The sequence below is a fragment of the Ipomoea triloba genome, chromosome 10, assembly GCF_003576645.1.
Source record: "Ipomoea triloba cultivar NCNSP0323 chromosome 10, ASM357664v1".
Taxonomy (NCBI): domain Eukaryota; kingdom Viridiplantae; phylum Streptophyta; class Magnoliopsida; order Solanales; family Convolvulaceae; genus Ipomoea; species Ipomoea triloba.
The window spans coordinates 861792-886000 of NC_044925.1; the positions used below are offsets into that span (position 1 = coordinate 861792).

The 24209-nt window shown below is 37.7% G+C and overlaps 3 protein-coding genes and 2 long non-coding RNA genes across 5 annotated transcripts; all 5 read right to left on the reverse strand.

Moving 5' to 3' along the window:
* Nucleotides 1-2222: 2222 nt before the first annotated feature.
* LOC116033611 lies at nt 2223-3603 on the reverse strand. Its single transcript, XR_004100881.1, has 2 exons — nt 3336-3603; nt 2223-2544 (listed from the first exon to the last, which is right to left on the reverse strand). It is a non-coding gene; the product is annotated as an uncharacterized LOC116033611 (long non-coding RNA).
* Nucleotides 3604-5834: 2231 nt separating this feature from the next.
* Nucleotides 5835-11729, reverse strand: LOC116032249 (probable protein phosphatase 2C 27). The gene is made up of 3 exons (XM_031274739.1): nt 11436-11729; nt 11297-11381; nt 5835-6320 (listed from the first exon to the last, which is right to left on the reverse strand). The coding sequence occupies exons 1-3, from the start codon at nt 11691-11693 to the stop codon at nt 5842-5844; spliced, it is 822 nt and encodes a 273-aa protein (XP_031130599.1). The 5' UTR covers nt 11694-11729; the 3' UTR covers nt 5835-5841.
* Nucleotides 11730-11795: 66 nt separating this feature from the next.
* LOC116031706 lies at nt 11796-15170 on the reverse strand. The gene is made up of 6 exons (XR_004100640.1): nt 14020-15170; nt 13345-13580; nt 12938-13218; nt 12717-12791; nt 12440-12640; nt 11796-12346 (listed from the first exon to the last, which is right to left on the reverse strand). It is a non-coding gene; the product is annotated as an uncharacterized LOC116031706 (long non-coding RNA).
* A 90-nt stretch (nt 15171-15260) lies between these two features.
* Nucleotides 15261-16606, reverse strand: LOC116032250 (putative disease resistance protein RGA1). The gene is made up of 3 exons (XM_031274740.1): nt 16573-16606; nt 15453-16460; nt 15261-15295 (listed from the first exon to the last, which is right to left on the reverse strand). The coding sequence occupies exons 1-3, from the start codon at nt 16604-16606 to the stop codon at nt 15261-15263; spliced, it is 1077 nt and encodes a 358-aa protein (XP_031130600.1).
* LOC116031704 (putative disease resistance protein RGA3) lies at nt 16606-18614 on the reverse strand. Its single transcript, XM_031273979.1, has 2 exons — nt 17698-18614; nt 16606-17530 (listed from the first exon to the last, which is right to left on the reverse strand). The coding sequence occupies exons 1-2, from the start codon at nt 18546-18548 to the stop codon at nt 17275-17277; spliced, it is 1107 nt and encodes a 368-aa protein (XP_031129839.1). The 5' UTR covers nt 18549-18614; the 3' UTR covers nt 16606-17274.
* Nucleotides 18615-24209: the final 5595 nt, after the last annotated feature.

The window sequence follows — 24209 nt, forward strand, 5'->3', positions numbered from 1 at the left end:
TACTACATTTAGCCTACGTTTTTGCTCTCATAAAACTCTTGCTCAACTTCCTTCTCAAAATCTCTGTTTTCAAAGCCGCCGGGTTTATTCGTTTGAGTGCTCAAACGTTAAACTGTAACTTGTTTTATCTTGGAAACCTAGGCTACAATAACGCTCCTATAGCAAATAAGATTTTAAGGATAGTGTGGATATCACATGACTCAAGCTAAAATATAGCCCATTCTACTTTCATTTTTGTGTTTAATTTGTTATTTTTCTAAGAAATATTATTTTTGCACAAATATTTTGATAACTTAAGTAAACAATGTGTTAAATGTAGACATATAGTTTTTGGAGCAAAATTCACCGTTCATATGAATCCTTATTCATAATATAACAATTGATAATTTGCCCAGTTACCACTTTACAACTAACTATACATTGATTTTTCCCTTTGGTAGTTGGGGAACTTACGTGGCCTCCTTTGGTAGTTGGGGAATTTACGTGCCTTACTTCCCAATTTTATTGGTTCCCTTTGGTAGTTGGGGAATTTACGTGGCCTAAGGTTTGGGTGGCCGTGTTGGTACCATATGGACTCATTCCCTCTCATGTGAGGTGCAACTGAATGCTATTAGACCATAAGATCTTTGACACCCTATATTATTCATATGCCTACATGATAAAAGGGGTTTTGTGTGTCCGTGTATGGCTGGACATTGTTCACACGGGGGAGAACACTTCTACTATACCATTCTTCATCCTTAAATAAATGTGGTAGTCAACTCCTCTATCCGGTTGGCACCATTGTTTTGGCCACTCGTTAAATAAAACGGTCAAAAATTTATTACAATGTTACAAGCTAGGATTTCAACTTTTTGTTATTTATTCCTTTAGTTGTTCCTCTTCTAACATAAATAAGAGTCACAAATTGCACTTTTCGAAAATTTTGTTGGTCAGCTCCAGGCTTTTGCACAGGGCTCCCAATATTCGGGGCCCCTTATTTAAAATAATATATATATATATATATATATATATATATATATATATATATATATATATATATATATATATATATTGGCTACTGCTCCCGTGAGTCCACTCTGCCCCATGAGTCCGTGTGGACAACTGTGATCCATTGATTTTGGAACTACTTATGGCTATGATTTAATGACATTATTTTAAAAATGTTTTTAGTGTGTAATTACAAGGGTTGATTTGTAATTTTTGAATGGTTATTTATTTAAATTAAATTTAATTTGGTAAAATATATTTTTCACAGTTAGTTTCCAAGATTTTAGGGAGATTTAATTTGAAGATATATCACCGTGAAGTTGTTGGAGGTTTGAATGAGCTTTTTATTATTATTATTATTTTTTAAAATTTTATTTTAATGTTGGAGTGTGCTACTGTTATCGTGTTATTGTGCAAAGCAGCTTGGGATGAACTTTTAAGAACTGTGCATGTTCACGAGTTTTACTGTGTAACTTACAATGCTATTTTTTCTGTCTATGCAATAGTTTTTTGAATGGTTATTTATTTAGATTAAATTTAAATTGGTAAAATATTTTTCACAGTTAGTTTCCATGATTTTAGGGAGATTTGAAGATATATCACCGCGAAGTTGTTGGAGGTTTGAATGTGCTTTATTATTATTATTATTATTAATTTTATTTTAATGTTAGAGTGTGCTACTGTTATCGTGTTATTGCGCAAAGCAACTTGGGATGAACTTCTAGGAACTGTGCATGTTCACGAGTTTTACTGTGCAACTTACAGTGCTATTTTTTCTGTCTGTGCAATAGTTTTTGTGTGCTACTGTTATCGTGTTATTGTGCAATGCAACTTGGGATGAACTTCTAAGAACTGTGCAAGTTCATCAGTTTTACTATGCAACTTACCGTGCTATTTTTTCTATCTGTGCAATAGTTTTTGTATCTCTGTGCTTTTTGAATCGGGACTATTAGTTCAAATTGTTTGTCCATACACGTGTACAATTGAATACACTATAGTGCACAGATGTTGCCAATGCATTCTTCCACCTAGCGACATTTACAACCAATAGCCATTTGCACAGAAGGATAGGTCACATTGCACAGTAAAATTGTGTAGTCATTTAACCACTTATGACATAAACAACGGAGCTAAACAAACATAAAATATATATGCTAACAAACTATACAAAACAGAATGGCTCTAAAGTAATCAAAAATTCAACAGAAAAGGTATGCATGGAAAACTCAGTATGGCGTGAAATAAAACCAAGCATAAATACTTGATAGTAGATTCCCATTACTTGATGTTGACTTCAATGTCGAAAATGTTAAAGACATTTGTTTTTCATACTTAAACTTTACAGTGTAATATTTTGTGCTCATTTATCTCTTCACTCTCTACTTTAAGAGACAAATTTAATATAATGTAAGCATCTTCCAACACATTCAGAAGTGGCACCCATTGACGTGGTATTAGCATGCTCCGGGAAAATAACACAATCAGAAGTGGCACCCATTGACATGGCGTTAGCCTGCACCAATTCAATAGAGTAGGATTTTTTAGCCTTGGAACCTGAAAACATGGGGCGTAAGGATTATGTTAGTAATCACACTATAAATGGAAGAATCTACCTTCTATAATCTTGGACACCGTTTTAGTATGAGCACAGTTGAATATGCTACGGTGCACAGAAGTTGCTAATGAATTTTTTCACCTAATGACAATAGCAAATTTGCACAGAAGGACATGTCACATTGCACAGTATAATTGTGTAGTCATTTACACCACAGTTAAATTTGTCATATAAACAAAGAAAGATGATTGAACATAAATGATCACAGTTTGTTACATTTAGTTGCACAGAAGATAATGAGCATCCTAACCCCAGCATAATATAAAAGCATAGTCGTTAATGGAATATGGCACAGTTTAGAAGCAATTAACACAGCTAAACAAATATTAAGCTAACACCATCAGCAATTGCACACATGTAGAGGAATAATTACACAAAATTAAAAAAACACCAACTGTAAAAAGATGAAAAACAACAAAAATCTTTCATATGCATATGAAAAAAGAACAACATATGGGAAAAAGAGGGGGGGAGGGGGGAGAGGGAATCCATCTAATAAAACTAACAACAAAAATCTTTCATATGGAAAGAACAAAATAAAAATACCAAACGCCTCGCAAAAACCTAGTGAAGAGTCGAAAAAAAATATGAACGAAAATTTATAATCCCATCCCCCACCCCTGGCGAACCTCAGTGACGAATGACAGATGATACCCAAAAAAAAACGCAAAACCATCCATAAAATTTTTATAAAAAAAAAAACAAGAAAACAAAAAATTAAAAACCAAACCTCCAAACAAGTCGGTGGCACCAATACTCCGGTGTCGTCACTGGAAAATACGGGCGTCGGACATTGTGCACTGTGGACGACGAAGGCAGAGATCGATGTGCGAAGAACGATTGTGGTTGACTAATACAGTATGAAACAGAATCGGCAACTGTGCAATCTAAAAGGAAAAACCCAATCTTTGAAATGAAATAATTAATTAACCACCAATAATCCGAATCTCATCACGATTTTTAATCTCAAAAATACTCCTAAATGAATCAGCCCCCAAATTCACGGTCAAAAATAGGTAGTTTTTATTAAAAATCCCCTTTTTTTTATAAACCATTGATCTCAATATTATAATGGATCAGATGTGTCCACAAGGACTCATGGGAAAAAAAGGCTCATTTGATCATAAGTCTATAATGGCTACTATAATATATATATATATATATATATATATATATATATATATATATATATTATTTGAGTACTAAAAGCATATTATTTTATATGCTATTAAATAATGTAATTTTAATATATTAAAAATGTATACTGTATTCATGGTCCACGGAAAAATTTGTCCAAAATAGCTCACCAATTCTTGGATGGGCTCCTTAGGCCTTCTCCATTAGTGAGTGTTGGCACTAATTTTAAGAACTAAAAACTTAAAGGCAAGTTTTTTAACAAATGGGATGAAGCAAAATTGGAGGTATCTTTCTCCTGTAAGGAAGAAATTTTGTCAGCTCATGTGGGACCCACTGAATGGAAGAACAACTGCTCCCCACGTGGGGCACAGTGGGCGCGTAGTAATATTATTATTTTTTAGTTTTTTTTTTATTTGTTTTGTCAGTTTTTGTTTTTAAATTTTTTTTCCTTTTCTTTTTTTTTTCTTCCACCTCATTTTCTCTTTCCTAATTACACTTACAAAATCTCCTCAAAAACAACACCAAAATTTTATCTATTGGAGAAGGCCTTAGATTAGAGATTGGACTCCTCAAGTTGACGAAAGTGTGAATCAACAACATGAATTGGCTGTGAAGCTGTTTGGCAACGCGCAATTTACCTCATCCAGAGGCTTAAGTAAATTGAGAAACTTATAGAGCTTTACTTCTACTATCGTTTATTGTGGTTACGATATATAGTCAAATACCTCTGATCTATAATGGATATAATTGACCCTATTATGATTAGGAGCATTTGACTATGGCCCTTCTTGGTAAAATAGTTAGCCTATCGATCAATTTTATCTTATTTAACCATTATTAATTATTTGACTTAGTTAAAAAATTAATATAAGTGTTTAGTTAATAAACTTTTTATAACTTCAAAATGCTAAAATTCAAAAAAGTTGTTCAAATCAACTTTTTTCAATTAGCTTTTTTGAGAAAAGAAATTATATCAAACAATTATAAGCTAATAGCTAATTTATCAAACATTTTTTTACAATCAGCTAATGTTATCAAGTTATCATACCCTATAATCCAATCAACTAACAATTATCAACTAACGGCCATTTTACCAAACATGCCCTATATGAATTCACTATTTGAATGGAATTAGATCTAACATTGTTCAATAATTGTTTGAGTACCAACAATCAGTGACGGATCCAGAAAAATGTCTCAGTGGGGGCGAAACATGAAAGAGGTAACACCAAGTTGCCCTCTTATATAGGAGGTTGTGGTTCGAGCCTCAGCGATATTAAGTTTTTGTGTTTCAATAGGTTGAGAAAGTAGTAATGAACATATACTGTATTGTAATAGAGTCAATAGTATAGTCGTAAACCTTCACGATTCAATCTTCAAGATCACAAGACTGTTTGATCTTCTGGATCAATAAATCAATTGTAAGTAGAACTTCTGGAACAATACATATTGCATTCGTTGTTGTGCATCACTCGTTGTTGGGGTGTGCATTGCATTGATTTCCTGGTTCCGTAATTTGTTTTATAGTCAAAGTTGGGCTCGGGCACGGGGCAACTTCTGTGGTGCATTGTATGTTACGGTGTTGTGCATCCTTGGCGATCATGCGGTGCATTATTATGATGGTTGCCGTTGCTAATTTGTGCATTATATTAATGTCAGTAGTATCGCTGGCAATGATTTCTTCATAAAGGTGCTTCGAAATATTGAAAGAGTAGATGACAACTCCCAGATCCATGCAAATAAGATATTGCTAAAGATTACCTCTCAAGTTACAATTTACAATCTACTAGAATTATACCAGATCTATACAGAGTAGAAATGAGACAAATCAGTGAACTGAACTGCATAACTGATGAAGAAATCATATGTTTATGAATCTGTACATAAAAGAAGAAAAATAGCAAATTGATTCAATAGATACAAGAAATCCCAATACAGGAAACTACTCAAACAATCATACAGTGGAACTTTGCATCATGGCAGAAGCAGCGCGGGCGCCTCTTAGGGGGTGAAAAACGTACTCCTCCATTGATCTGATATGTGTTTCGTGGCAGTGGTCTTTGCTGGCTTTCTTCTGCTTTTTTTCAAAGTGTCGTCTGTCATGAGTTGCTTTCTAATACGCCTTTTAGAAGATTGGATCTTTCCGTTGATGCACTCTGCCTGACTCGTGTTTGAGGCGTTTCTATCTGAGATGGAGGATCGAGGGAGAAACAAACCACAATTACTGTTAAGTTGTCACAAGTGTTGCGCTTGAGAGCTTCCCTAACTAGCTCTCTTGAACACCTCTCGGGGTCGTTGTGCATCATCAATTCCTTCCTGGCCATTGTCACAGCACACTGGCTACTCATCACATCCCAAAGACCATCGCACCCCATGATTAGGAACTCATCGTCATCTGTCAATATAATCTCTTGCAACTCCGGCTCTGCACTCAGGGGGCAGGCGGAGCCCTTTGGAGCCTTCATATGCCAATCTCCCAATGCCCGCGCTACAGATAGTTGGCCGTTTAAGTATCCATTATAAATGACATCTCCCAGTTTTTCTATCCTGTGTCTCTCAGACTTGCTATCTGGTTTATGTGACGGAACTATGCGAAGAATGTAAAAAGAGGAGATGAAAGCTGTTTCATTATCTTTGTGGGTTGAAGTATTCAAGATACATTACAGAATGTAGGTAAGGAACTTATATACATGGCGGTTGTAACCGTTCAGTGTGTATGTAAGGACAAGAAAGCCCCTAAGGCTATAACAGACTGTGACCTCATCACTAACCACACTACTCAGTCTGTTTTGGTTCGTTACCCTCTAATACCCCCCCGTAAACTGGAGCATGCAAGTTTTGTATGCCCAGTTTAGAGGTAAAAGTCTGGAACATCGCTGTAGGGAGAGGCTTCGTGAGTCCGTCTGCGATCTGGTTGGACGATGGAACGGCTAAGAGTTTGACGAGCCCTTGACTAACCTTCTCTCGGACAAGATGGCAATCAATATCGATATGCTTCGTTCTTTCGTGAAAGACATGGTTTTCCGCTATGGCTATCGCGGATTTGCTATCGCAAAAGACTGTGGCAGGCTTGAGCAACTGGACTTGGAGATCATGTAGAAGAGAAGTGAGCCACTGGACCTCGCATACAGTGGCTGCAAGGGCTCGATACTCGGCCTCGGACGATGATCGGGAAACCGTCACCTGCTTTTTCGATTTCCAGGATATGAGAGCTGATCCGAGGAAGACGCAGAACCCAGTGATAGACCTGCGCGTTTCCATGCACGTTGCCCAGTCTGAGTTAGAGAATACGTTAAGCTGTATGTCCCCATGTTTAGGATAGAACAAACCTTGGCCCGGAGCCTTCTTTATATATCGAAGCACCCTATGTGCTGCCATAAGGTGTTGATCTGTCGGGGAGTCGACATACTGACTCAATTGTTGAATTGCGAAGGAGATATCGGGTCTTGTTGCGGTTAGATATAGTAATCTCCCCACAAGTCGTCTGTAGCTGCTAACATCAGATAGACTAGTGCCACCGGTTTTGCTTAACTGATGACCGGGGACCATCGGTGTGTTCACTGGTTTGGAATTAATGAAACCCGACTCATTCAAAATGTCTAGGGCATACTTACGTTGGCAAAGGTTCAGACCAGTTTCACCGACGTGAGCTTCAATACCCAGAAAATATCCCAAGGGGCCGAGATCTTTGATTCTGAAAGCAGTATCCAAAAATAATTTCAGATCATGTATGAGTTGCAGATTGGGACTGGAGACTAAGATATCATCCACGTAAACGAGGATGGCAATAAAATTTGCGTTACAGCCTTTGGTGAACAGAGAAGGGTCTGCTGACGATTGTTTGAAACCTTCTTGAGTCAGTGCTGAGCTCAATTTTGCGTTCCACTGGCGGCTTGCCTGTTTTAGGCCATAAAGAGACCGTAACAACTTGCAGACTTGCCCCGGTTTCTCCCCTTTGAACCCCGGAGGAAGAACCATGTAAACCTCTTCGTTTAAATCACCATGGAGAAAGGCATTGTTGATGTCTAATTGGTGGATGTGCCATGCTCGGGAGGTTGCCAAGGCTAAGAACGCACGGATGGTTGTAAGTCTTGCCACGGGTGAGAATGTTTCAATATAATCCACCCCGAGTTGTTGCGTATAGCCTTTCGCGACTAACCTCGCCTTGTAGCGTTCTACTTGACCATTCGCTTTGAGTTTCACCTTATAGACCCATTTGCACCCTATAGGCGTTTTTCCAGTTGGTAGATCAGCCAGTACCCAAGTGTTGTTATCCTGCAGTGCCTTTATTTCAGCTGACATTGCTTCTTTCCAGCAATCATACTTTATGGCTTGATTGTAGGATTTTGGCTCATCAGTGGAAGTTACAGCCATAGAAAATATCATGTGAGGATGAGAGAGGCTATTGTATGAAATGACTTTGGATAGAGAGTGAGGGGATGAACCTTCTCTTATGGCTGTGTCACAGAAATAATCCTGCAGTTTAGAAGGAGCATGGCGAACTCTGTCAGATCGTCTGGGCTGACAAGGGGGAATAACACATGGCTGATCTGTTGGAGCATTTTCATTGCTGGCACTAGCACTGTTAGGAACATCGACTGTTGTTCTCTGCTCATCATTAAAGTCTGAACTAGAGGTGTTAGACTGTTGTGAATGGCCATTGTTGATAGGACTCTGCTGTGGTTGTGTATTAATCTCAGGGTTCTGTATCGGTTGTGTATATGTCTCCATTTCCAGAGACGTTGGGATATTCGGGAGGGAAGGACCCGGGATTTTCTCTGTCTGAGATATAGGATTCCCAGCTGTCATTGGAAACTGATCTTCATGGAATATAACGTCTCTGGATACAAAAATAGAACCATCAGTAAGATCATAAACCATATAACCCTTTGTGCCAGAAGGAATACCAATGAATATGCCTTTTCGACCCCGGGGAGCCATTTTGTGTCTATTGGTTGAGAGAGTAGTAGCGTAGCACAAGCAACCGAAAACCCTGATATCATCCAGAACCGGGATATTCCCATATAAGCGTTGATACGGACTGGAGCCATTGATTACCGGAGATGGCATCCTATTTATGAGAAAAACCGCATGCATCACGTAGTGCCCCCAGAATTCCAATGGGAGATTGGCTTGAAACCGAAGAGAACGAGCAACACTCAAAACATGTTGGTGCTTGCGTTCTACAATAGCATTCTGCTGGGGGGTATTAACGCATGATGTTTGGTGAATTATTCCATTCTCTGAGAAGAATTCGTTCATTTTGAATTCACTGCCATTATCACTTCGAAATGTCTTGATTCGAACACCAAATTGTGTGAGCACATATGCATGAAAGTTTTTCACAAATTGCCTTGTTTCGCTTTTGTTTCGCATAAGATGAATCCATGTAAATCGGGAATGATCATCAACTATAGTTAAGAAGTAGAATTCTCCCTTTAAAGAACACACCGGGAAAGGCCCCCATATATCAAGATGAACAAGATCAAAAATATCTTTTGAACATGTAAGACTTAGAGGAAAAGGAGATCGTTTCTGCTTAGCATAATGGCATACATCACAAATCAAGGACTTAAAACTAGGAACATTAATATTCTTGAACAAGTACAATTTATTTGCAGGAAAGTGTCCAAGTCTTTGGTGCCATGTCTCCAAAGATGTACACTGCACATCATAGCACTTGTTAGGCAAAACCGGTGGTTCCCTGAGCAGATATAGTCCTCTTTCTTCCTTAGCTAAACCAGCTATCAGACCATGATTCCCCTGAATAGAGCATTGTCCAGATGTGAATATCAATTTATAATCAGTATCTTGCACCAATTTACTTACTGATATGATATTGAATTTGAAAGAAGGGATATGCAAAGCTTCTTTCAACCACAGATTGTTTCCAAGATCAACATCACCTATGTGTTTAACTTCAATACTCTGTCCAGTAGGTAAATTTACCTTGACCTTATCAACACTGTGATGATTAGATAGAAAGTCCATAGATCACACAATATGGTTTGTAGCCCCCGAATCAAGAATCCAAGTTGATGAACATAATGAAAGAGAATTCACAGAGTTTAGAATAGACTTGCCTTCATCGGTTTGTTCAACAAAATTAGGCATCAATGCAACTGCGGTTGTGGTGCTGGAGCTAGATGAGGCTGAAGAGAACTGATTATGGTTAGCTCCAGTATGTGTTGGCACCAGAGACAGCAGCTTCTGCAATTGTTCAGCTGTGATTCCTAGCTCACTGTTAGTAGTGATCTGTTGCCTTCCTTTTGCTTTGTAACCAAGGACCCAGCCGGGTGGATAGCCATGCTTTTTGTAGCATTTATCCACCGTGTGGCCGGTCATGCCGCAGTGCGTACACTTTGCCTTTCCAGAATTAAAACGTCTCCCATTGTAGGAGTTTATCGCAGCAGAGACGTTTTCATCAGTAGTAGGACCTTGTATGGCATTGGATTGACTGATGTCTAGGTTACTCAGATTTAGATTTGTTAGGCTGTTTTGTCTCTCTATCTTCTCAGCCATAACAAAAACTCTATACACCTCCGGTATAGGATCCATGACTAACACATTAGACTTCAAAGTATTGTAATCTTCATTTAAACCTTGCAAAAACTTTATTACCTGATCAGTCTCCCTTTCTTTCAGGATCTGCTCAATGAGATCGCATGAACATTTTGGATTACACTTGCAGATCGGAGGTGGCCTCATGGTATTTAATTCCTCCCATAGTGTTCTGCTTCTGGTATAATACTCATTGACAGTCAAGGCTCCCTGCTTCAAGTTGTACATTTCATTTTGGAGTATTGAGATGCGTTGAGTATCTTCCTGGGAGAATCGTCTGTGTAGATCTTCCCAGACATCCTTCCCTTTGTCGAAGTGCATGAGGCTTTGAGCAATGGACGGGAGTACTGACTTGAAGATCCAGGCACAGACAATCAAATTACATCTTCTCCATGCGGCGTAATTCGGCTGGCCTATCTCAGGTGCCGGAATACTCCCGTCAATCAAGGTCCACTTGTTTTTTATCTCTAGAGCGAATTTCATCGATGTCGACCATGTGCCGTAGTTCGCGCTCCCTGTCAACGGCGGACTCACAAGGGTCGTTGACGGAGTATCATTCGAGCTGAGAAACAGAGGATTGTCTAGCTCCTCCGTGTTATAGTTTCGCTGTGAATTCCGCTGCGGAATCACTTCTGGACTGTTTCGGATCGGATTGCGGATCGGAGATCTTGTGACTGGCGACGCTGTTCGCGTTCCTAGAGTTGCTTCTCCGACACCGGAAACGGCGGCGGCGTAAGAGCGCCTTGGCTCTGATACCATGACGGAACTATGCGAAGAATGTAAAAAGAGGAGATGAAAGCTATTTCATTATCTTTGTGGGTTGAAGTATTCAAGATACATTACAGAATGTAGGTAAGGAACTTATATACATGGCGGTTGTAACTGTTCAGTGTGTATGTAAGGACAAGAAAGCCCCTAAGGCTATAACAGACTGTGACCTCATCACTAACCACACTACTCAGTCTGTTTTGGTTCGTTACCCTCTAATATTATGGTCCTTGGCTCTCCCTCGTTTCCCCAAAACAGCATGACAATCCCCAGCATTCGCAATTACCAATTTCCTGTAACGAGTAGTATACTATTACAATTACACCAACACTAAAAGTTAGAAGCATCTATCTAAGATACACACCCCACAGAAAGCTCCTGGAGAACTGAAACTGGCAGATTCTCTCAAATACGCAGCTAGATTATCTATTCGAATGTGTTCATCCTCCATGTACTGCTTGGGTCCCATCTCAGCACAGCTTCCAGATCTAAATACAGGTAGAAAGCTCGGCTTTCCTTCTGAAGCACATTCTATCTCCTTGATGTCAACACCAAAATCCTTGAAAAGGATAAGAATTGTAAAAATTAGCCACTTGGTTTTTGAGAGTATTGACCGTGTCATAAGGGTAAACGAAAAAAGGGAGAAAACAGAAGAACAATCCAGACTATAAATGCTAATTCTCACAATCAATAACAGGAAAAGCAAACTCTTTAAGATTTTCCACATAATTCCAGAATTTGCAAGATTTCCCTCAAGTGAATGCCAGCGTCACCCATGTTCTTCGCTTCAAAATGCATCTCGTTAATTTTGTTGGATCTCCAGATCATGTCATCATACTTCCAACTAGCTCTTTATAATTTTCTTGACCTCTCATGACTCTCGGAACATGCCTTTGTGCTGAGATGACTTCAAAACACATTTAATTGTGCTCCAATTTACATGCATGATGTTACAATCAATGCCTCCAAATCACCTAAATAATTTCCTACAATAACTCTATTGTATGATTAATACTGATAATCAACAATAGCATAAAATATATTTATGCAACCTTAAAGAGGATTAAGCCATAAAATTAAATATGTCGCCTTTATTTGCATAGTAGTGTTGAATACTTAGGTAGAAGCAAAAAACCGACTAGGCTTGTCCCAACCCTCTATTTCATTTCCTCCCTATCATCAATCACACATACTCGCGCTTCTGAGTTGTACTATAAAGATGGGAAATCCGACAAAAGTGCGGTCCTCCCATTATGTGCAAATAATTCTTCATTTCTGAACACAAAATCAAAAACGAAAAGTTCAGATGCAAAAAATCACTTACGTTAACGCTTAACTTACACCCTGTGTGCGGCGTTACATGCTTACATGTTAGGGTCTGGTTGGTTTAAAACACAATGCCATAAGACATCTCCACAGTGCCTGACAAAGTTGCTGCAAACAAATTAAATTTGCACATGTTATTAGTGGTAGTGCTCTTTTTGGATCTGCAGGTAACATTTTTAGCGGTGCCACAAATGGTGAGACTTCTTCTGGTGCACTCAACATATCCTGGTGTGGGATTTGTATCTATGAAGTTAATAAACACAAGTTAGGATATACTATGGTCATGAACTTGTGAAGAAATATGGGTTTCGAAGGGAACCTATGGAGAAGGTGTTCTATAATCACATTCATTTACACTGTGTTGGTGCCCAATACAGGCTTCCACTCCTATGTCCTGTACAAGGAAAAACAAATTCATGAGGTGGGATGGTGGAATGTGTCTGGTGAGATCTGCCAGACTTACAAATGCACAGCTTTAAAAACCACATTGCACGGGGCTTATCTAGACCTTATGTACTTATATGCCAACTGCATACTAACCTCATTTGTGCCCATCTCTGTCGATTTCTCAGGTATGGCATTCCCTTCTTCGCCCTCTCTGTCAGTGGAGGCATCACCTTCTACCTCATTAGTGGTGCAATCCTTCATAATGTTTACAATACCCACCCAAGACGGTGCAGGCTGGGTTTAATTTGTGTCAGAGCCAAGCTAAAACTTGGTATGTTATAGAGTTTTTGTTTCCTTAGAATAGCGCGCTCAACCTCCTCTACTGCTGCAATGTTGTTCGGGTTCTCCCAGAATTCGTCTCCAAGTGTTTGCTCCTTGGAATGATTTGCACAGCAAAGAATAATCAGTTAGTTGCACCACACAAAACATAAATTTGAGCATTATTCTCTGTTTTGCACAACCTCAACAAGGAGTTTGGCATATTCAAATAGTGATTTTACCTGATGACTTCCTCGCATGTAATCAGGTGTTTCTGACAGTGTTTTCCATTACTGGTACAGTAGAGGATGAAGCACCGATCCTCAAACAGTGTTCCCCCTCCAAATCCGGCCTCTTGCTCTAATCTCTCTGAACTCTCGCCCTCTTAAAAGTTTTGTTGTCCAACCTCGGAACGTGGAAATATTCCTAGGAACAATATAGTCTTCCGCCAGCGCAGCAAACGATCCATGTAAAACATCTGGGACGGAAAATATATTGTTAGTTGTTCTCTGATTTCATTCACAAGACTGCTATCAAAGAAAAGTATAATTGTTGTAGGTGCAAGATTACCATTAGGAATATGATTGTCCCGGTATACCGCTGGTTCATTAATAAATTGCGATTATACATAACTAAATTTATAATTGTTTATACATATCATACTAGCTGGTTCATTAATAAATTAGTTACATGGTCATGAATCATATAAATATATATATATATATGATCATGGAATATAAATTATATAATGTATGAAATTATAAAAATATATAATATTTATTTGTAAATGATTTATACAAATATTTAATTATATAGTAAACCAGATCCTTGAATGCAGAGTAGAAGTGAGAGAAATGAGAGAATTGCATAAATTTAATATGAAGAAATGAATGTGTACAGGAAACAATAATACATACAATGAAGTTTGCATCATATCAGGACCCCCGGCGCGGGAGCCTCCATTAATGTGAGACTTTGCTGCCTCCTCAAACAAATTAAAGATGGAGTGAGTTACGTTGTATGTAATACAGCTTTTAGAAGATTGGATCGGATTGGATCTTTCAATTCAATGGATAATTCACACCTCCGATCCCCTCTCTCCTTGGTGTTACTTCAACTTCCCCATCTATCTACTCACAACACTCACTCAAACGCTTCAACAAAGCTGCAGATGAGTGATTAGCTTCACCATACCTTCAGCCTTGACGAGATAGGCATGCATCATCCCCACCCTACACAATAATTTGATCCACAAGTTTACTGATTTCCCAATTTGCCAATCGTCAATTCGGGTGTCATCGTCGAATTTCCAAGTCCTTCAGAGAGTAAATTGAATCAGGCAACACTTCTACTTTACACTCACTTAAATCAATCAATCTTAACTTATGCAAATTTCCAATCCCTTCAGAAAGTTTTGAAAGACGCTCACATCCTTTAAGGTCTAGAATTTCCAAGTTATCCAAAGAGTAAATTGAATCAGGTAATACTTCTATTTTGCACTCGCTTAAATCAATCAATCTTAACTTATGCAAATTTTCAATCCCTTCAGGCAGTTTAGAAAGACACTCACATCTATGAAGAATTAGAGTCTCCAAGTTATCCAAAAAGCAAATTGAATCAGGTAACTCCTCTATTTTGCTCTTACTTAAATCAATCTTCCGTAGGTGATGCAAATTTCCAATCCTTTCAGGTAGTGTGGAAAGACACTCACATCCTTTAAGATCTAGAGTTTGCAAATTATCCAAAAAGCAAAATGAATCGGGTAACTCCTCTACTTTGCTTCCACTTAAATCAATCGTGTGTAGGTTACACAAATTTTGAATCCCTTCAGGTAGTCTAGAAAGACACTCACATCCATGAAGAATTAGAATTCTCAAGTTATCCAAAGAGCAAATTGAATCAGGTAACTCCTTTATTTTGCTCCAACTTAAATCAATCATTATTAGACGCCACAAATTTCCAAGATTTAGACTTAAATCAAGTGACTCCTGTACATTGGAGCCTCTTAAATCGATCATGCAGCGACGCAAATTTCTAATCCCTTCAGGTAGTCTAGAAAGATGCATACATCCTCTAAGATCTAGAGTTTGCAAGTTATTCAAAGAACAAATTGAATCAGGTAACTCTTCTATTTTGCTCCAACGTAAATCAATCATGCTTAGATGAGACAAATTTCCAATCCCTTCAGGTAGTCTAGAAAGACACATACATTTTCTAAGATCTAGAGTTTGCAAGTTATTCAAAGAGCAAATTGAATCAGGTAACTCCTCAACTTTGCTCCAACTTAAATCAATCTTGCTTAGATGACACAAATTTCCAATTCCTTCAGGTAGTCTAGAAAGACACTTACATCCTTCAAGATCTAGAGTTTGCAAGTTATCCAAAGAGCATATTGAATCAGGTAACTCCTCTATTTTGCTCGAACTTAAATCAATCACGCTTAGATGACACAAGTTTCCAATTTCTTCAGGTAGTCTAGAAAGACACTTACATCCTTTAAGATCTAGAGTTTGCAAGTTATCCAAAGAGCAAATTGAATCAGGTAACTCCCTTATTTGGCTCCAACGTAAATCAATGTATCTTAGATGAATCAAATTTCCTATATCCTTTGGGAGTTTCCACATCTTACAGGCACGCAATCCCAATACTCTCACAGATTTTAGAGCATTGAACATATTTGGAGTAAGTTGTTCTGGAGAAAGGTTTTCAGCAAAAAAACTACGAAGTTTCCCGATGACATCACAAATGGAAGCAGGATCCAAATGTTTTCCAATTTTCTGCCATGACAAATGACGATGATTTTCAAGTTGCACCTCATCCTCATGCTGGCTAATACTGTAGCATTCATTTTTTGAAATAAACTTGGCAAAATCATGCACTATGTCATGCATTTTGCAAGATATGATGATGTCGGAATCCCTTCTAGACTTCTCCAAACTTTGAAAAAAAGAGCGCATTGCTAAATTCCGAAAAACATCCAGGCCTTTTAGTTCCATCTGGTTCTGATCATTTCTTCCATTTTTTGTTGTGAGATAACCTTGTGCCATCCAAATTCTGATGAGGTCTTCTACACGTATTCTATAATCCTTGGGAAAGACAGCACAATATGAAAAACATCGCTTCATTTGTGGGGTTAGATCATCATAGCTTAGATACAAATGAGGAAAGAGATATGATTCAACTTCCTCCGTCTCCCAGATTTTACTATCAAAAACATGTTGCCACTCGTCCTCAGTGTCTTTCCAGCGTAACAGGCTTCCCATGACGGTAACCGCAATGGGCAGTCCTTTGCATTTTTGAGCAATTTTTTGACCAATTTCTTTCAGTTTCTCAGAAGCCTCTTCCTGTTGGGTCCCTCCTATGTGAATGGAATAAAATAAAATAAATAAAACAAAAACACAATGTAGTGGAAGGAAAAAGGAGCATGACTTTGCAGCAAGTGGAGACATCATGCGCATGTGGACTGCAACTTTCACTGTAGCTCCATTCTCCAATTATTCCCATTTTGTTTTTGTTGTTGTTTTTCGGCAGTAGTGGGCAGCAGCAAGTGTAAAAATATTATTCCCATTCTTCTCTTTTTTCGGCCAGTAGAGAGAAACATAGAGAGGCAGTGAGTTCGGCAGTTCAGCAGAGGAAGAAAAACTCATCTTTCTTCTTCCTCTTCTTTTGGCGTTCGGCGGTTCATCAGTAGAAGGAACAAACTATTTTCTCCTTCATCTTTGGTGTAGTTTTGCCGTGCTATTTTGTCGTGGGTTTGCCTAGCTCTTGGGTATTTTCTTCATCAAATATTTAGAGAGGTCAGCTTATTTATTCCAGGCATCTCTTTGGATAATCTCGTAATATTTCTATTCATTTTTATCCTAGTCTTGGAAATTGAATATTTTGAGTACGAGATATTATTCCTTTTAGCCTGTGAATATTATAAGAATGTATTTGGCCTAGGAGTTGTTGTATTAGATGATTTGTAGATGTTTGGCTCGTGTGGTAGCCTGAAACTTTGTACCTAAGATTTGTGATATAGTGGAATATTTTGTTGTTGGTGGCCCGTGGTTTTTCCCCGTGGTTTTGGGGTTTTCCACGTAAATCTTGTGTTCCTTGTGTTCATATTTATTTTTGGGCTATTGTGTATTATCTCGTATTTGTGTACCGTGTCGGGTCTGTGATTTTGATTGTCACAGGTGTGGGATTTTTCCCAACACTTCCGTTCTCCCGGAAAATGCTATCCTGCTAAGCAACAACCAAGCATCTGAGTCAGATATGAGCTTCACCCGATGCACATACACACTTGCCATCATTTTTGCAACTCTCTCACTCCTTGAGGTCACCAAGATTCTACTCCCAGGGAGTGCAACATTGAGGAGGCAGTTCTTAAATGGAGCCCACTTTGCATCCTCCTCTGTCCACACATCATCCAACACAAGTAGGAATCTATAGAGAAAAACAATATAAACACTCGGATGATCAATTTATACATGAAAGACTAACAAACTTACTCCAAAAATATCTCCAATAACCTGCAGGACTCAACAAACAACAGAAACAACAATATAATAATATAGCATTACTCAATTCTAACAGGTAGAACGTAACCTAACCTTTTCTGAGATAAAGTGTTTTGGATTTTTTTCAGTAACACTTCCAGTTCTGACAGATTTGCAGAGCTTCCAGTGGTTGACTCAACAATGGCTTTTGCAATCTTGATCTGGTCAAAAGGGTGTGAAACACAAACCCACACCCTTTCATCAAAATGACTCTCTATCTGTTCATCCCCGTACACTAATTGAGCAAGTGTAGTTTTTCCAATCCCTCCCGCACCCACTATGGAAATGACGACAGGGGAACCATTATTATTATTATTATTCCGCACCAACACTCTTATTAAAGCACTGGCATCAATATCCCGACCTTGAATCTCTGACGCATCCACAAACGAAGTAGTGGGCACTCGCTTCGATTCTTGACCAGAAATGTGTGTGTATGTTACAGGAACAAGATTGTACAGATCTTTGTCCTTCATGATCTGATCAAGTCTTGAATCAAGTTCCTTTATTTTGTTGGTGATATCTGGAATCTCTGGACGCTGAGCAAAGTCAACAACCCTTTTGATAGGGTGATACAAAAAGTTACTTATCTTTCTTCGAATTCCCCCTGGAGCTCCATCCTCGGACTCCTCCATCTGTTGTCTGTGAGTTGTGATGCGCCACTCGTCCAGAACATCTTCCACGTCGTAGCAAAAGGCTTGGATGTCTTGGAGCCAGAGCTTGATGTGCTTTTCCTTGAAGCTTCTCCTCTCTGCATCATCCATCACCTGTCTGATTTTGTTGAGCTTTGATGAGAGATTTTGTATCTCCTTCTCCACACCCAACGCTGCTCTTAGTTCCTGCTGGAATTTGTCCTTCACCAAGTCGTACAGCTCTTCCATAACCTTGCTAGTGAAGAAGTCCATGGCAATGGTTGACTCACTACCTGAGAGTCTGAGAGAGAGATGAGTTACTTTTCCGGCGAGGATGTAGGAAATGGAACTGCTGGGAAAGTGGATATGTCTAGGGGAAAATTACTTTTAAAATACATATAAATATGGATTAAAAATATTCATGTCTCAATAATACTCATCCTTATACCGTGGAGCACCGTCCACAATGCATTGTGAGAATATTGTGAGAAAATAATAAAAGTTGAGAGTAAAATTTGAGAATAAGAATAGATTTTTTTTAAATATTTTATAACTGTTTTTTAATTCAATATATTAATTTAGTTTTTTTAATAATATATTAAATTTCATTTTTAGTATATTCAATTTTTTTTTGTATATTGAAAGTCTATTTTATTATTATACGGAGTATTACGTAAAAATAAATATTTAATATACTAAAAATGAATATTTATTGGTGATCCACGTTGCAATATCAAATCACAATATAATTTGCCGACAAATTATACCATCGAACAAGGTCTACATACAGGTGACACATTTTGTACTTGTAATTAACCGTTTTTGTACATGTAAACAAATTGAAGGCACATCACATAATAATTACACGTATAAACTATTAAGTATTAACTGCAAATAAATAATATGTTAATTGCAGATATAAAACATGTTAATCGACTTATTATTATGTGTTCGCAGTTAAAATATTCTGTACTTGCAATTAACAATTTATATGTCCATAGTTATCATGTTATGTGCCTTCAATTTATTTATAAATATAAAAATTATTAATTGTAAATAAAGAATATGTTAAATATAGACATAATCTTTAAATCAAGGTTCATACTATAAATCATAATAATCTATAATATAACAATTGATAATTGACCAGTCACTATCTTGCAGACACTTTACAGCTAACGACACATTGCTTTTTCCCTTTGGTTTTTTTGAAAAACGATTTTTCCCTTTGGTAGTTGGGGAATTTACATAGACTTTGCTTCTCAATTTTATTGGTTCTATAATTAGGTAGGGATAATCTAGTGTATCATATTTGACCACCTTTTAAAGAAAGAAAATAGTATGTAAGGTTTGTGTGGCTGTGTTGGTACCATATTTCATTCATATGCCCACATCATAATGGGGGTTTTGCGCGTCCGTGTGTGGCCCGCCGTATGGGTGTAAATTTTGATGGGTAAAAAAGGAAAATAAACTCTTATTCTTATGATCATTATGATTTCAATGCACCACAATAAAAAAAAAAAAAGAAAAGAAATAATCAATAGACTTTTAAAACATGCGTACTATTTTCATTCTTTCAGTCATACAAAGTAATATACATTAAAAAGCATATTACAAAATAATTTAATATAGATTCAAATATAAATGATTTAATCTAAATTTTATTAAATTTGTAATGTAATGATTATTTTGATATATGTTAAATGAATATCAATGTATTGATTTAGTATTTCAACCGTATTTGACCCCATCACTATCTAATCCTAGTTCCGCCCCTACCTATCATATACCGAGCAGGTATACGGTACGTATGGGTGGTACACCCATAATATATTTCCTATCAAGTACAATCATCATCTACTTCAAATACATATTTTTTTTTTTGAAAGAAAGAACATATATATTAAATGACATCCAAAGACAAAGCATTACAGATGATAGGGGGAGGGTTAACAAACCACTCCGTACAATCAGGCAAAGAAACGGACTGCCTAGTTAACTCATGAGCTGCCCGATTCGCTGATCGTTTAGCGAAATTTAAAGACACATGTGTAAACTCACACAACATGTTTTTGATATCCCTAATAACTAGATGGAAGTAAGAGTCTCCTTCAATAGCATTTAAGGCTTGCACAACTAACAGAGAATCAGTCTCAACATAAACTTTATCATAATGTAGATTCTTAATCCAGCTTAAAGCTTCTCTTACCGCCACTGCTTCTGCTTCCCTAGGTGAGAAAACCCCTCTCCATGGAACACCTCTAGCAGCAACGAAAGCTCCGTTGTCATCCCTTAAAACATGTCCAAAACCCATTTGAGCAATTTCTTTTTTAATGGCTGCATCGACATTGAGTTTCAAGAAACCTGCTTGAGGTTTGGACCAATTCCCTGGATCTTGGCTTCTATTGGTTAAACTTGGTGTGCTATTTGCAGTTGCTGCCCTCCAATCAAAAAGGAAATTCCTAGCTTTGAATAAAGTTGAAGACACAGGAATAATGGTACTGTTATGCCATAATTTGGCATTTCTTTGCTGCCATATTTCCCAACAAATCATTATTATACAGCAACATTGATCCTTTCCTGTATTATCCAGCAAATAATTCGCCCAAGATGTAAAGAGTTGGGTGGAAGGATACGGTAAGTTCAGTCCCATTAAATTCCAGCAGGCTCTAGCATAAGAACAATCCACTAACAAATGATGAATGGATTCTTCCTTAATTTCACAAAAAAGACACTCAGCATCACAATTCACCCTCTTACTCCTCAATAAATCCTTTGTGGGAAGGCAGTTAGTACAAGCTTGCCAGAAAAATATCTTCACTTTCGCTGGAATTTTTAGCTGCCAGAGAGCAGTCCAACCTTGAATCTCCGCAGTACTTAGATCAGGGTTTAGAGATTTATAGCAACTCTTAACTGTGAATTTACCATTCTCATCTGGAGCCCAAACTAATTTGTCTTGACTTTGGTGTCTGGCTGAGGGAATCTGCATAATAAGATTGGCATCACGATGATCAAAAATACTTCTGATAACCTCTTCATCCCAACTGTGATCATCATATTTTTTCAAAGATGCTACTGTGTCATTCTCAAGTAAAGGAAAAGGGAAAGTAGTCACTTTAGGATTGTTTCTGTCAGGAAGCCAATTGTCATGCCATATCTTAATTTGATTTCCATCTCCCACACGCCATGTGTTGTGCTTCCTACTTATTTCTTGTGTCTCCCTTAAACTACTCCAAATGTAAGATGGATTTGATCCCTTTCCAGCCTCCAAAAAAGAACAGTTAGGATAATATCTTGCTTTAAAGATTTTTGCTGCCAAAGATTCTTGGTTTTTGATTAATCTCCAGGCTTGTTTACATAGCATCGCAACATTAAACTCTCTAAGACTGCGGAATCCCAAACCCCCCCATTTCTTAGGGATACATAACCTTTTCCAAGATTTCCAAATAATGCCTTTCCCCTCCCTCCCTGCACCATTCCACCAAAATTTGTTCATTTCAACTTCAATCTCCATGGTTAGATCTTTAGGCAAAAGGAACACTCCCATAGCATAAGAAGGGAGTGCTTGGATTACACTTTTCAGTAGCACATCTCTCCCTGCTCTAGATAGAAACCGATGGTTCCAACCTTGGATTCGACTCTTTATTTTACTCTTAATAAAACCCAATACCTCTCTTTTATTTCTTCCCACCAACATAGGTAATCCCAAATAGTTTTCTGCCCTCGTATTACCTCTCACTCCCAGAATTTCACCCACTCTAAGACGAAGTCCCTCCGGTACATTGCTACTAAAACAAAGCATGGATTTAGCAAAATTTACAATCTGACCAGAGGCAGTAGCATATCTTTGAAGTAAGTTCTTTATTTCCATTGCCTCAGAAGAATTTGCCTTGAAGAAGATATAGCTGTCATCTGCAAAGAAAAGGTGTGTGACTGGAGGAGCTGATCTAGCCACCTTGATACCATGAAGTTTACCCTACTTCAAATACATATAAGTATTGCAAAATACACATCAATTCATTATCTACTTCAAAATACAATCAACAATTCATTCTAACAATCACCAAGTCTAAATATCATTTATAAAGTTCTCATCAAATCCATGGTTGTTAACAGTTTTTTTGGCTTAGCTTCTATTCTGTGAGAAACGAGAAAGTGTTTAACAGCTGGATCTTGAAAAGCATAAGAAATTAAAGAGTCAATTTCTTTTTTAGTCCCAAACTTATGGTGGCAAAGACAATTTTAGTCCTTCATCAAAAAATCAGACAATTTGTGGACACAGTTATTTTGACGGGGATAATTTTGATCCTCCGTCTATATTCCCCGTTAGATGGCCGTTTGAGAGGGGGCAACTTTGTCATTTCATGAGAGCTCCTCCTTTTTTATTTCATCCTGATTGTTGTGTTCTTCATTGCAGATGTCACGAAGCATATTTGTGCTCTCATAGATTGGAATTGAAGTTGCCCGCCAGAGTAGAACCAGAATTGTTCGAAGGAAAATGCAAAGATCTAATGGAGGAAGTTGTAACTCTTCCAATTCTTCGACTACAAGGAGAAAGGTATATGGGGAATGGATTTCGATGCAAGTTTGTGAATGTGGTCAAGAAATGATTTTGAGAACATCTTGGACAAATGAGAATCCGGGCATGAGGTATTGGAACTGTTTAGGGTGCAAGGTTAGTTGGAATTTTTTTTTTTGTAAAGTTTTAAAGGTTACTGGAAATTTATTATTTATTTTTGATTTGATGATTCAGGGTTTACTGTTAATTGGTTGGAAAAAACATGAACTTTATTATTATTTTTTTGAATTTGTTCAATTTTTTCAGGATGGATTCGTGGTTTGGTACGATCCCCAGTGTTGCAAAAATTGCGCCTAGGCGGTAGGCAGCGCCCGGCCGCGTCGAGGAAGGCCGAAATCGACCTCCTCCGCGGCCGGGCGCCTAGCCGGCCGACTAGGCGCCGCCTAGCCCGCCTGGGCCGCCTAGGCCGGCGGACTGTTTTTTTTTTTTTTTAATTAAAAAANGCGCCTAGCCGGCCGACTAGGCGCCGCCTAGCCCGCCTGGGCCGCCTAGGCCGGCGGACTTTTTTTTTTTTTTTTTAATTAAAAAAATTATAAATCTGAAACATTTAAACTATTAATGTTATAATGTATTAACTAATACTCTAATAGTCTAATAATAAGTAATAACTTAATAAAATAATAAGTAATAACTAAATTAAACTAATAAGTAATGCAATAATAATTAATAAATAATAACTAATAACTTAATAAGTATTAAATATTTAATTATTAAAGTGTAAAGACTTACAATATTAAACACTTTACAATTATTAACACTTAAAATATTTTTTTAAATTAAAAAAAAAAACAAAAAAAAAAACCTAGGCGCCGATTAATCAGCGCCTAGACGGCCTAGGCGCTAGGCGCCCCCCAGGCGCCTAGAGGGCGCCTAGCGATTTTTGCAACCTTGACGATCCCCCAATTTGCACTAAGGGTGTGTTTGGTAACCCGTAAAATGACTTCCGAAAAATGTTTTCCGAATTTTCTGTGTTTGGCAACTTCCGAAAAATGTTTTCCGAAAATGTGGTCAGCTCATTTTTCCGGAAAAAGACTTACGGATTTTTTTCCGTAAGTCATTTTACGGAATCGCCATAATAGCTGTTTCGCATGTTTTCGACCAAAACCAAGCCATATCACCCATGACCATGGACCAAGGAGGTGGGGAAACCGCCGGAAACCTTTGCTACATATTTTTTTTTAATAAATTCTATTCTTTTTATTAAATACTATTATTTTAATAACTATTATAATTTTTTATATTTTAAATAAAACAATTACAATGTTTAATTATACAATTATATCCATTTTCCAGAAAATGAACCAAACACACAAAGACAGTTTTCCATAATACATCCAAACACTGGAAATGAAACT